The sequence below is a fragment of the Erinaceus europaeus genome, chromosome 8 (genome assembly GCF_950295315.1).
Source record: "Erinaceus europaeus chromosome 8, mEriEur2.1, whole genome shotgun sequence".
NCBI lineage: Eukaryota > Metazoa > Chordata > Mammalia > Eulipotyphla > Erinaceidae > Erinaceus > Erinaceus europaeus.
Window position 1 is genome coordinate 67322110 of NC_080169.1, and position 14864 is coordinate 67336973.

The 14864-nt window shown below is 33.3% G+C and overlaps 1 protein-coding gene across 1 annotated transcript in view; it reads left to right on the forward strand.

Moving 5' to 3' along the window:
* Nucleotides 1-14864, forward strand: part of GNAT3 (G protein subunit alpha transducin 3) — a 40343-nt gene that overhangs the window by 10643 nt on the left and 14836 nt on the right. The window contains exons 2-4 of the mRNA XM_007527902.2: nucleotides 875-917; nucleotides 5221-5362; nucleotides 13425-13582. Coding sequence (XP_007527964.1) covers nucleotides 875-917; nucleotides 5221-5362; nucleotides 13425-13582 — 343 coding nt within the window. The remainder of the gene's footprint in view (nucleotides 1-874; nucleotides 918-5220; nucleotides 5363-13424; nucleotides 13583-14864) is intronic.

Sequence of the window (14864 nt, forward strand, 5' to 3'; positions counted from 1 at the left end):
CTCTTTGATGTTCTAGTATAACTTAGACACTATTCTGGGTGCTTCAGTACATCAGTGAACACAATTCCTCCTCAAGTGGGATTTAATTTACCTTACCATGATGTATAAGATATGGATTTATGGGGCTAGGCGGTGGCGCACCTGGCTAAATGCACGTTACAATGGCATAGGATCCAGGTTTAACCCCCCAGTCCCCACCTGCAGAGGGAAAGCTTGACAACTGGTAAAGCAGAGCTGCAGGTGTCTCGCTTTTCCTCTGCACTTCCCCTTTCCTCTGGATTTCTCTCTGTTTCTATCAAATAAATAAAATAATAAAAATTTAAAGATGGATTTATAACAATTAAAAATGCCGTTTTCCTTAATTCTTTAGAGGTTCTCAGTGATTTTTGTTAAAAATATTATGAACAAATTTATATCATTAGACATTATCAATTATTGCTAACTCCCTTCCTATTTTTCTTCTGTCTGTAAAGCCAGAACATCAAACCTCAAATTCCATACATTAAGGTCACATTATATTGTAATAATCTAGTAAGATTAGTAACTCATAAAACATACATTTTCAAAATTATGTTGAAATGCATTCACAATTTTTCTGTATCAGTATGCACTTTTTATGAAAGATATACTCTACTTTGTAATCAGTCCTATATACAGATAGGTATATATATATAACACAACTATAGAGGTGAATGTTTTTCTGTTTTATTGAAAAGTAAATGAACTACTACTTCTCAAGAGTTTGCTGAGAGATTATTCTCCTTATTTATATAGGAGAGGAACGTGTTAATAATTTAATTAAGAAAATGATAATCACAGATTTTAATATCTGCATTGGTGTATTAATTAATAATATTCCATATTTTTATTGCAGGAGCAGGGGAGTCTGGAAAAAGTACTATTGTTAAGCAAATGAAGTACGTGCACATTGTCTCAAATGTTTAATATTTGATGTGGTGGTAATTGTTAAATGAGTACTTTTGTAAAATCTAATTGAGTGTTAAAACCACAGATGTGGCAGATTGTCACAATTCCTGTGCAAATATTCCTCCTATTCCATAGAACAAGCATGAAAGATGAATAATATCAAACATTTGTTTAAAAAAATATCTCTCATAACTGGGAAAACAGCTCAGCAGAACACACAAGCCCAGACATCACATAAGAGGTGTGATGCTCTGGTTCTTTCATCTGATAAATAAGTTAGTATATTTCTAAATAATAAAATAAGGGGGGGTGGGCAGTGGGACACCATAGTACTTAGAACATAGTACTAAGCACAAGGACCTGCACAAGGATCCTGATTGGAGCCCTGGCTCCCTACCTGCAGGAGAGGAAGCTTCACAAGTGGTGAAGCAGGTCTGCAGGTGTCTTTCTCTTTCCTTCTCTATCTTCCCCACATCTCTCAATTTCTCTCTGTCCTAACAAAAATAATAATAATAGTAAATTAAATAAAATTTACTGATAAAAAGATGAGTACCAAGAAAAATTATGCTTTAAATATGCTTATCTGGTAACAACATGGAACTTTAAAGTTTTGTGCATAAACCACAACATTTTACATGGTCAGGAATGATCAACACTTGTCATGAGAGAATATTTGAAACCTAATTTGTATTTTGCCTACCTAGAAATGAAATACATACTTAAGATTATATATTTATCATGGATTGCTTAATCTATTACTATCATAGAATTTGGTTTTATTTTCTCTACTTGTTTTTATTTTTATACTTTATTGAGTAGATGTGTATTTCCTAATTGAAAAAAAAATGAACAAAAAAGACAATAATTCAATAATGCAATATTCTAACTGAATAAAATAGTGAATGCTAAGTGGAAATGAATAGGATAGTTTTCAAATGAGGGGGGGCCACCAACCTGAAATCTCAGGCATTTCCTGTCCATTACCACTAAGGTATCTGTCTGGTCTAAAGTAATAGATAGATCTAGATATAGCGATGACAACTTCACACCCTCTCACCAAATTACATTACATTTACACATTATTTCTCCAAATACCATTTATCCTGTGTCACTTCCTTAGTTCAAAACCTCAGCATTGCTCTGTGGATTAACACAGTGTCTTGCCAAATATTTGATATCTTTTCTCCACTTCCTTCCACTGCATTATTCATATGGCTACTAACTTATATCGCTTAAAAAGCAACTGTTTCCTGAATTTGTAACTTTCAACTAACTAAAGCAATGAAACTCCTCACTTCAATACATATGACACTTTAGAATTCTGCTACTGTATTTATCTTTATCTTCATATCTCAGAAGTTTTAATTTGGTACTTTCCTCCAGAAAAACTGAAATTACATAGTATACTAGTTCTAAAATTAGATTGGGCTCTAAAATTAGATTGTGCTCGTAACCCAACTGTCCTAGACACTAACAGAATAAGGAGGGGTAACTTATTTACCTGTACCTGCGTTTTCACTTGTAAAGTGTACATACAATAACATATATATAATACATACATACAATACAATAACATACATATAATACAATACATACAATAACTTGTAAATGTACATACAATAACAACCTATGGTAATAAATGATAAGACATAATTATTAAAGCACTGCTTGCTACATAAAATAATATTGATAATTGGAAACATCAATCTGGCCATAGTGATTCCTTATCCACTAAGCCACCTCCCAGATCAGACCACAGACAGAGTGACTCCTAGGCCTAGAATATTCTTTCTTTTGACTGTCTAAAACAGATATCTTGAAAAGTCATCTGATCATCCTTGCTCTCAGTCCATTCTCATTGACTCCTTATACTTACTTTTAGTAGAACTAGCAACATTTTTCTTTTGTAATTCATCATACTACCCGCAGTTGGACATTATTACAGTGTACAAAAAAAAAAAAAAGAGAGAGATTACATACTATACCCTCCTACAATTCAATACAGCCTAACAAAACTTTCTTGATAAGAACAAAGAAGCTGGTGAAGCAAAGTGGATAGTGTGCTGCTTTGCCATGTGAACAGCCCGGGTTTGAACCCAGCCCCACTGCACTGAAGGAAGCTTCAGTTCTGCTGTGCTGTGGTCTCTCTCTCTCTCTCTCTCTATCTCTATCTCTCTCAATCTCTTTCTCTCTCTCTCTCCTCCCTCCTTCTCTCCTTCCTTCCTTCCCTCCTTTCTTCCCTCTACCTCCCTTTTTCTACCTGAAAACAAATAAACAAACACAAAATTAAAGAAGGTGTTTTTTTTTTTTTTTTTTTTAGTTTTACTAATACTTGGCTTCTAGCCACACATGATTACTGAGAATTTGAAATGGACATGTATGGTACAGAAACTGAATATTCTTTTTTATCTTAAAGCACCTTTCAATTACTTTATTGTATAGTGAATCTTTAGCCTGGGTTTTTAGAGAAAACTTGTATAATTATTTTTCTTTAGAATATAATGAAGTTTATTACAGAAACTGCCTAGTTTAAATTTATTAATTTTAATATGTTGCATCCTTAAGAAATTTATTTGGGGGCAGCAAGATTATTCGTGTAGGAAGTGCCTGCTTTGCCATGCACTGGACCCAAGTTCAAGACCTGACTCCTATTATAATTAGGAAAACCAGTGCTGTGGTATCTTTCCCTTCTCTTTCTAGCTTTCTTTCCATCTGAAAGAGCTTTTCCAGAGCTGTGAAGCCCTGGTGATTAAAAGAAATAAATAAATATGCTGCTCCTAAATGAAAACATATATTGCCTAAATTTCCACTACAAGTGAACTTTTAAAGCAATCTTCAACATTTTATTTTGTGATAAGACTTTCTTTATCCTATGATGAAAAATAGGGATCAAGACTTGTTCCAGGATGTAGGTGTAAAAAAAATCAGCACATATGGATTGTAGTTGCCATTTTGATTTGACAGATAATTTTCTAAATTTAATTTCTGACAGAATAGTGGGATTTCTTTAGTGAATGTATTCTTAATCGATTTTAAAAGATATTTTCCTTTTTTAATGTTTTGCCAGAGAAAGAGAGATAAGTCTGCTTCTACAACACTTATGCTGTTTTACTTGCTTATGTTTTTCTTATTTGTATGTGGTACTGGTACTGGGAATTGTATGGGTTATGTATGTTCAGCCAGTTACTTTCCTAAGGTTTTCACTGGATTTTTCTACACTTTTTGCTATTTTATTACTAATGTAAGCATATTTATCTAAAATGACAAGACAACTATAACCTCATTAAAGTGGAAATACAGTGATCATTGTTAATAATTATTAAAAGCAATAGATACAGACGCTTCTTTTATTCCTTTCAAATTCCTTGCAGAATTTTTATACGAGGAGCTTTTAATGTTTTGGGGTACATTTATGATCTTTTTAAACACAATGCCAATGCATCTATGTATCTAGAACAATAAAAACTCTTAGTATTTTTACATTAAAATGATACTTAATGAACAAAAACAATGAAAAAAACACGATGGTAAGAAACAAAAAGTATATTATTCAGTAAGAATGTAATAAAGTAATTAGCATGCACAAATAATTTAGCTTTTACCAGGTAAATCTATTTTAGGATACTAATCAAAAAACTATTAGTAAGTGTTGGCTTGAATTCAGATTAAATACATGGGAAAAAGTTCAGCCAAATAAAATGTCTGCACATTTCAGCTTTGAGAACTCAATAGCACGTACACAGATGGAAAAGTCATAAGGGATTTAACTTTGGGCAATTATCTACATTTTAAAAAAGAGATATCTTTGTTAGTGCTATAAATAGAGAGGAGGCACTCCTATTTTCCACTGTGTCTTAAGTGATAGGAAAAGGCAAGAATGTTCTATTAAATTACTTCACTTCCTCTAGATATCACCTTGTAAACACTACACAAAATTTGAGAACTCTATGTATGTCTTTGCCCTAGGAATCTAGAGAATTTCCTCTTTTAAAAAAATGAGACTTCTATGTAAAGTGTTCAAAACTTGCCCACTTTACCATTTTACATTGTAGCTGGAGCAACATGAAGTCTTTTCCATACTAAATACGAGAGCTAGAAAAAGATAATGTTTCAAATGACAAGAGTGACAAGAATATACAGTTATAAAATTACTCACATTTAATGTATCAACACACTTTTTTTTTACTTTTGAAGCTAGTATATACTGTAATTACATAGAAACAAATTATTATCAATATATTTTGATGTTACAGTCAATTGTTCAACTAAATTTTTTTAATGTTTATTTTACAGAATCATCCACAAGAACGGTTACAGTGAACAAGAGTGCATGGAGTTCAAAGCAGTAATTTACAGTAATACATTGCAATCTATCCTAGCTATTGTGAAAGCAATGGCTACCCTTGGGATCGATTATGTAAATCCCAGGAGTTCAGTAAGTATACAGTAATGACAAGAGCAAATCCTATAATGGGGTTTAGGCCATACAGCAATAGAACTAAATCAAGCCTCTAATATCAATGTATGCCAAATTTTAAGCATTTAAAATATGAAATTGAGAAACATTAATTCTGTATAGTTTAATATTTCTATTTCCTTCAAATAAAATATTTTGCTATGTGCTATGATATTAATTAGTTAAACTGCTTTTTTAGAAGTCCAACTTGATTATCCAATAATATGCTATAGTTAAAAATTAAAAGCAAGTAGCATGAAAAGTGGCTTATCATGTGATGTTAATGTTAAAGAAAATGCTAAATCCTATTGATACCTCTTTCTAGCAAAGAATATGGGGATGGTAAATCTATAGAATAGACAGCTTTTAATTTGTAACATGGTAAAGCTCTTCTTCCATTTTTAGCTTTGCCAGTACCTTAGTTCCAATAAGTCTTTTGCTTCTCTGAACTATAATTTCCTTCTATGTGTAAAAGTAAAAAAAAAAACTGAGTCCCAATATTTTTTATCTAATAACTTAGCTATCTATCATTTTTTTTTTAATTTAAGAGTAGGTCAAAGAATTTCAAGTTGTTCCTAAGAGAAATCTTGATAGATCTTTCTTATTTAAAAATATGAAAAATAAGAAGCAAAGATTAGCAATTTCACCTACATGAAATAACTAGACTTCAGACAAAATTTGTTTCTCTTAACTTCTTTTATAGTGCATTTATTTATGCACACTTTAAAAAAATAATTTTAGTAATTCAAAATAATTCTCCTATGTTTTAAACAGTACTAATTCTTGAAATAGGTGGCCCTTCTGCATTTTTCTGAAAATGATTGAATGCCTGAGAAGATAGAATCAGTATATCATTTTGGCACATGAATTCTAGAGATTGAATTTGGGGCCTCATGATTGCAAGTCCAACAACTCATATTTTGATTTTTTAAAATATTTTATTTTAATGAAAGAGAGATACAGAGAGACACCCCAGCAGCACTCATGTCTGGTTTTATAGTGGTATATGTAATTGAGCTTGGACCTTGGGCATATGTCTATTACACGAATCACTTGGCATTCTCTGCAGATAAGTATTTGAATTTAAATTATGTAAACTATAGTGCTTTCAATCTAAATAATCTAGTATCTAAAATTAATTCATAATCTATGTGTGTCCTAAGATGTTGACTCAACAAATTTGCTACTAAATACTTGACAGGAAGTGTGAATTTCAGAGTTCTGGTGTCCTATGATTTTATATTTAACTGTTATTTATACAAAGATGTGTTTATTTTACATATAACTGATTGTACATTATCAAACAGAGTTTCATTCAAGAAGGTGTCATGATTTAAATGTCATAATTACATGAGACATATTGGTGATTGCTTCCGTAGGTTTAAACAAGTTACTTAACTTGTCCAAGTTTCAGGTTCTTCAAAAACACAATATTAAAACTTTCATCATAAAATATAACTAAATTTGCAGAAACATAAAGAATTGACTTAAATGCACAGCATTGCAGAATGTAAGCTCCCAGTAAACATTTGACTCTTTTTCCCTTTTCAATAATCATTTTGAACAAAAACTCATGAAACTTTATGCATAAAAATGAACAGATCCATCATTATTTGAAAGAAAAATAAATTACTTCTATTTATTTGGCTAGATACTGGCAACATACTGAGGAATCAGCAAATAAGAACTCAGTAAATAAAATGGAAATAAATTTTCCCTTAAGATAGTAAAGAATGAAATTAAATAAGAATTCACAAAGCATTAGCCACCCGAAAAGAACAGCAGAGCTGGATCTAGAGCTAATGTTCCTCATTTTTTAAAAAGAATTATTATGAAAGCGGGTACTATATCAATATTTAGCATAAGGAAGAACTAATTATTTTTTGGAAATTTTGAGCTGTTGAGGTCTGTGACCTATTAGATGTGTTATAAATTAAAAATACCTATTTGAATTTCAAAAGACATATTTTGGCTAGGGATCTAACCCTAAGTGCCACTGCATACCTATAAACCATAACATAAAATTTATACTGATGAAATAAATGGATTGAGTGGAATAGTTTGAGTGCTTAATTTGAGAAGAGCATTAAGGAGAACAGAGCTTTAGGTAATAGTATTGGAGAAAAATACTATTTCTTGTAATTTTAGAGGAATAGGAAACCATAGTGTGGGAATAATAAGAAGAAATAATAAGAATAATAAGAAGAAAGCCTATAATATGTGGAATCATAGAAGTTAACAAAAGTGCTTCAGAAGCAAATTATTCAAACTGAGAGACTTTGGGAGCTTAAAAAGGAAGAAAAATTTTAAAAAACTATTAAAATTCATAATATAAAGGTCACTAGGGATATACTGAGATTAAAAAAACCAGGATGTGGAAGCCAATGAATTATACTGAGAAATGAGAAGAAACATGGGAACATCTTTGTTTAAGTATTTAAAAAAATTAATTAGGGAAACTAATGGCTTATAGTCAATAGTAAATAGTTGTTGGTACATTTGTATGATTTCTCAGTTTTCTATAAAACACTGTAACTTTCAACCTATGTAATCTTCTGACATCATGAACCAGGTCAGACCTCCCCCCATCACCCCCCACCCCCACACAAGTCCTTTACTTTGGTCCAATACACCAAACCCAGTCTATATTCTACTTTGTGTTTCCCCTTCTGTTCTTATTTCTCAGCTTCTGTCTGTGAGTGAAATCATCCCATATTTGTCTTTTTCTGGCTTATTGCACTTAACAAGATTCCTTCAAATGCCATCCAAGATGGGGTACAGAATGTAATTTCATCATTTTTCATAGATGAGTAGTATTTCATTATGTATATCAACCACAACTTTCTCAGCCATTCATCTGTTGTTAGACACCTGGGTTATTTCCAGGTTTTGGCTGTTACAAATTGTGCTTCTATGAACATAGGTATACACAGAGCTTTTTGGATAGGTGTGTTTGGTTCCTTAGGATATAGCCCCAGGAAAGGCATTGAACACTACTTTCAGGAACATTAGTTGATGAGGAAAAGAGTGGTTGGATCTATTGTTGAAAGTGTATATAGTTTAAAAGGGCCTTTTCTTACTAGTTTAGTCTTATTGATAAGTCTTATTTGATAAGGCTAATTTTATGAAAACAGAATTTGTAAAGAGAGTATAGCTGAAGAAACTATCAGAAGTTACAATAAATTTAATTTAATACACATTTATTTATTTCCTCTCAATAGGATATTCTATTTGTTTGTTTTGCCTCCAGGGTTATCGCTGGGGCTAGGTGCTGACACTATGCATCCATTGCTCCTGGTGGTCATTTTTTCCCATGTTATTGGATAGGACAGAAAGATATTGAGAGAGGAGAGGGAGAGATATATAGAGACATCTGTAGATCAGCTTCATCGCTTGTGAAGCAATCTCTGTGCAGGTGACATAAAATATTCTATTTAAGAGCATCTTAAGCATCTATTTGAGTAAGATAAGAGTGATGAAGTGATGAAAGGACATATTTAATATGGAATTCATGTATTATGAATATCTTTGGCATAACTTTCTACAAATTGAAACCTAAAACTGGCAAAAAGTGAATTTGGGGGCTGGGCTGTGGTTCACCTGGTTGTACACACACATTATAGTGTGCAAGGGACCCAGGTTCAAGTTCCTAATCCCCACTTGAAGGGGGGAAGCTTCACAAGTGGTGAAGCACTGCTGCAGGTTTCTATCTATCTGACTCTCTCCCTTATCCTTTCCTCTAGATTTCTCTCTGTCTCTATCTGATAAATAAAAACTACTTTTTATAAAGTGAATTCTAAAATGTAAACCAAACAATACTGATTCTCAATATATTTTATAAGTTCCATGATAAAGTTCAGGATAGAAACATAGTATAAGAATCTCTTAGAAATTTTCAAGTATTACCAATATTCAAAGGCTTTGGAAATTCTCTATCTATAAAATCTTATAATACCATAATATAGAACCCGGTGTCTTGGCAGAGCACACACCAAGGTAAAATTTTCTAGACCAAAAGTTAGAAATAGTTAAAAATTTTCTAGACCAAAAGTTAAAAATAAAGCGCTCATACTCTTGGATAGAGTAATAAGCATGTATATGTATGTGTATGTGTATGTGTATGTATAGTAATTAGTGCTAAAAAAGGAAAAAATAAAAGGAAGAAAGATGGGAAATTGGGAAGTGAAATTGAGGTGGTAGGATTTGGGAAGAGACCTAGTGAAGTAGGAGGTGAGCTGCAAGAAATGAATGGAAAGGAAAGAATATCCACTCAAGTGCTCAACTAGTAATAGTGAAGGAGAATTTGTTAGGTTTTGAGGAAAAAGAAATGGAAGGCAGAAATAGGTACAGGTGAGAAGATTGATGAAAAGGAAATAAGTTTGGAAAGAGGACATGAGTCAAAACATATAGAACATTCTTAGCCACACTAGAAATTTGGGCTTTGAGTATAGTAAGACGTTTCTGGGACTTTTAAAAAATAAAAAAATAAAAAAACATTTTGGGAGTCGGGCTGTAGCACAGCGGGTTAAGCGCAGGTGGCGCTAAGCTCAAGGACTGGCGTCAGGATCCCGGTTCAAGCCTTTCACAGGCGGTGAAGCAGGTCTGCAGGTGTCTGTCTTTCTCTCCCCCTCTCTGTCTTCCCCTCCTCTCTCCATTTCTCTCTGTCCTATCCAACAACAACGACATCAGTAATAACTACAACAATAAAACAAGGGCAACAAAAGGGAATAAATAAATAAAATTAAATTAAAAAAAAAGAAGTGTTTAAAAAAATTTCAAAAAAAAACATTTTGAAATTAAAAACTTAAAATATCTGTGTTCAATCTTCAGTCAATTTGACTAGTACGTAAAAGAGAATTTTCATAATATTTGTTAGGTTTACTTTTGTTGTCACATGCTTTTAAAGTTCAAGTTTGACTGCTAGTACTTTTCCATAAGAAAATTAATTATGGCAGCCGGGGAGGCAGCTAAGCAGTAGAACAAAAAAGTTGCACGCATAAGAATCCATATTAATATCCTAGAATACATATGTCACAGTGTCTCTTTGGTCTCTCTAAATTTCTCATATATAAAATAGAAAAATCTAAGTAAAAACACAAATTATGATTCTATACGTTGTTATGTTAGTCCTTTAATAACTACATGGGATCTTTAAGAATTGAAATGTAATTATATCCCACAGAATATCATTTATGATTTTGAAAGTTCTATAGATTGTCAGAGATTCTCAACTTGAGACTGACAATTGAGTAGCCTGAAATATTATTTAAAAATATCTTTGCTGGGAGTCAGGTGGTAGTGCAGCCGATTAAGTGCACCTGGTGCAAAGCGCAAGGACTGGCATAAGGAAACCAGTTGGAGGCCCAGGCTCCCCACCTGCAGGGGAGTCGCTCCACAGGCGGTAAAGCAAGTCTGTAGGTGTCTTTCTCTCACCTTCTCTGTTTTCCCCTCCTCTCTCCATTTTTCTCTGTCCTATCTAACAACAACATCAATAACAACAATAATAACTACAAAAACAATAAAAAGACAAGGGCAACAAAAGGGAAACTAACTAAATAAAATTAAATATATATATATATATCTTTGCTGAACCTGACACCCAGAGACTCTAACGTATTTTGTTTGAGTTAGGTTCCTGATACCAGTATGTATATATGTGTGTATATATATATAATATATATATTCAAATGCCTACATATTTGTATTATACAGTCTGATTTGAAAGTCACCATTATTGAGTAGACTTATACAGTTAATAAGCTAAAAAAGCAAAATTTCTAGAAAAACAAAGCCAAACTGGCAGGAAGAGTTATCCTTGGCAATAATACTAGGATCAAAGAGTTTCAAAAAGGATTATATGACATTTAAATATGCAAAATGAGACTATAATATTTATGCAAATAAAGAATAGTTAAATTCAGAATGGAACATTTTAAGTAGAAATATAACAATATGTGAGTTTAGTTTTCAAAAGTATATGGATGGGCATGTAGTTGTTTCCCTTTAGAGGGACAAAACTGTGTGAAAAGCTGTTTCATTGCATCATTTGTCTTAAATTAAACCTTAATAGTGAAGAAAGCACAGGGTGATGCCAGCAAAGCTGAATAGAAAATATTTTTCTAGCTTTGCAATTCTCTCTCACATCTAACTGATCAGAAGAAGGATTTCAAAATTTAACCTGCACTGAAACAAGAAAATTAGGTTAGAACTTTGCTTTATTTTTTTAACCTTTGATTTTGACCACTTAAAATTTTTGACCTATGGGGACAGTGGCACAGCTGCTAGGATGCACATGTTGTAATTCACAAAGAATTGGGTTCATATTCCTGGCTCCAATCTATGGGAGAGACTTTACAAGTTCTAAAATAGTACTGCAGATGTCTCTATCCTTAACTTTCAATTTCTTTCTGTTTATCCAATAAGTAAATAAATGATAAAAATGTTAGCCTAATGATCACCTAGTCATTTTTTGTTGTTGTTGTTGTTAAAAATCTACTTATAAAGAAAACTGAAGTAAAATTTTAGTTTTAACAACATTTCTTTTAAACAATGAAATATCCTTAGTTTTTTTTTACACAAAAAGTAAAGTGTTTTCAGGCTATCCGACGACCTAGTGTGGGCTATATTGTTATGTGGGAAAACTGGGAAATGTTAGGCATGTACAAACTATTGTATTTACTTTCGAAAGCAAAACATTAATCCTCCAATAAAAAATAAATTAAAAAAAAGCAAAGTTCTGGGAGTCCGTCACAGCGGGTTAGGCGCAAAGCTTAAGGACCTGAGAAAGGACCCTGGTTGGAGCCGCGGCTCCCCACCTGCAGGGAAGTTGCTTCACAGGTGGTGAAGCAGGCCTGCAGGTGTCTTTCTCTCCCCCTCTGTTTTCCTTCTTCTCTCCATTTCTCTCTGTCCTATCTAACAACGATGACATCAATAACAACAACTATAATCATTACAACAATAAAACAACAAGGGCAACAAAAGGGAATAAACATTTTTAAAAAGCAGTGTTAATGAAATTGTAAAAATAAAACTTGTCTATCATTTAAAATAATAAATTTAATTGCATAGAAACAAAGGTTATTTTTCCCTTCCTCCTCCTTCTGTTCCTCCTTTCTCTATTCCTCCTCCTATTCTTTCTCCTCTTCCTACTTTTCTCTTCTCCTCCTTCTCCTCTTTGTAGGGGAATGAAGCCACTGCCTTATGTATGGAGTACAAGACTGAGTGGCCTCTGAGGTCAATTTCTCTCTCTCTCTCTCTTTTTTTTTTAACTTAGAGCAGCGGTAGGGAACATTTCACTGCCAAGGAACATTTAGATATTTGGATATTTATTTATTTGCCTCCAGAGTTATCACTGGGACATGAACCCTGCACTATGAATCCCCTGCTCCTGGAGGCCATATCCCACACCTTTTTAAAAATAGAATAGGACCTAGAGAAATCAAGAGAGGGGGGGATGATGGAGTGGGGCAGAGAAAGACACCTGCAGATCTGCTTCACTGCTTGTGAAGAGATTCCCCAGCAGGTGGGGAGCCAGGGGCTGGAACGGAGATCTTTGGGCAGGTCGTTGTGTTTAGTACTATGTGCCACCACCTGGCCCAATATTTGAATATTTATAACCATCATTTTCAGGCCATACCAAAATTATCAACTTAAAAATTAATACTATTGCTGTGAAAAAAGTTCTAGTTGCCTTGGAAAGGTCAGACCAAAACTAGTTTGTGGACCATACACAACTCATACTCTGGACACACCCCAATTCTCACTTAGAGACAAGAAAGACACATCAGCATCACTCCTCTAACTATAGAGTTCCATTCATGGTATTCTCAAGGAGGGCTGGGTCTCAAGCTCAAGACTCCATGTGTTCTGGGGGGTGGGGGTGCGTGTGTGTTATGTATTCTGGCTCCAAAGGAAGAGGTTCTTAGTAGGTGTACTTGATAATGTTTGGAACTTGTCCAAAATGCTTCCCAAAGTGTTCTATTAAAAATATAATTCTAAATGATTACAAATTTTTATCTTTTTCACTAAAACATCTTTATAGGAAGATCAACGACAACTTTTCACACTAGCAAATAGCCTAGATGATGGTAGCATGACACCAGAACTGGCTGAGGTAATAAAACGACTATGGGGTGATCCAGGAATTCAGGCCTGCTTTGAACGGGCATCAGAATATCAACTGAATGACTCGGCTGCTTAGTAAGTGAATGCATTTGGACAGGAATGATTTGAAATGAAGAATATGAATCTGGGGATGCATCATATTTATAATCATAAATGAGAAAATTAAATGGCTATATATATATTTATTTATTTATTTAAGGATTTGTTTGTTTATTGTCATCTTTGGGACTTTATTGCACCAAGCCAACTTTTTCAGGTACAGAGACAGAGAGAGAGGAAAAGATACTATAGCACACATATTTTACATTGGAACTGTCATGTTAATATTCACAATAAGACATTTTTTATGTTCTTCAGGTTAAATACACCTATATAATGTATTATATTGAGCATTGATCACTTTGTTCATTCTATTTTCTTGCTTATCAGCCTGTTAGTCTTCCCTTCCTGTTTCCTGTTTCCTCCTTTCTTTTTTTTTTAAGTGGAAATGATATATTTGTCACTTTCTCCAACTTGATTTCCTTCTAGTAAATGACAAGCTATATCCTGATTGAGTAATTGAAATGAATTGTTAGCAACATGACACTCCTAACACCCAGCCTTCCAGCAAACAGGAAGAAAATGAGCACAACATTGCTAGAGTAAACATATTAATTAATCATGATTTAATAACTGAGATTATCAGTGCACTATTTAAATTTTGTGACCTTGAAGATTTACCACAGGGCCAGGGAAAGAGTTCACTTGGGAATGTAGCTGCTCTGAATCAGATTAGAGAATCTGGTCCCTTTGGCACTGTGGGAAGCTTTGGAGCTCTTATCTCTGCCTCTCTTTGTCCCTATTTTTTCTGTCTGAAAACTTTGGTCCAGAGCAGTGAAGCCCTAGCAACAACAAAATAATTAACTAATTAAACAAATAATTTAAGGAAAAATAAAGCATGGTAAGAAAAAGAATTGGAATTTTTTAAAGTGATTTAGAATGTGTGTATTTAGGTTCATTGGTTTGGCTGGAGAACTCAAATCCTATATTTGCTTATTAAATTCCACTAAACATTGAAATGCAAATTTTTAAGCCTGTTAATACTTCTTTACATGAAAACATTTACACATGCAAATAATTGTATATTAAAATGTGTCTTCACCAAAACATTCATTTAGCTACCATTCAGATAAGCTTAATCTTCACATTAGCAGATACATATATTTTCATTACTGTGTGAATCAGCTAAGAGTGATTAGTAATTATTTTTTCCAAGAAAAGTTAAAACACAACAGTCAGTGGCACACCCAGTAGCGTACACACTTTACATGTTTGAGGATCTGGGTTCAAGTCCTGGTTCTCACCTGCAGGTCATGGG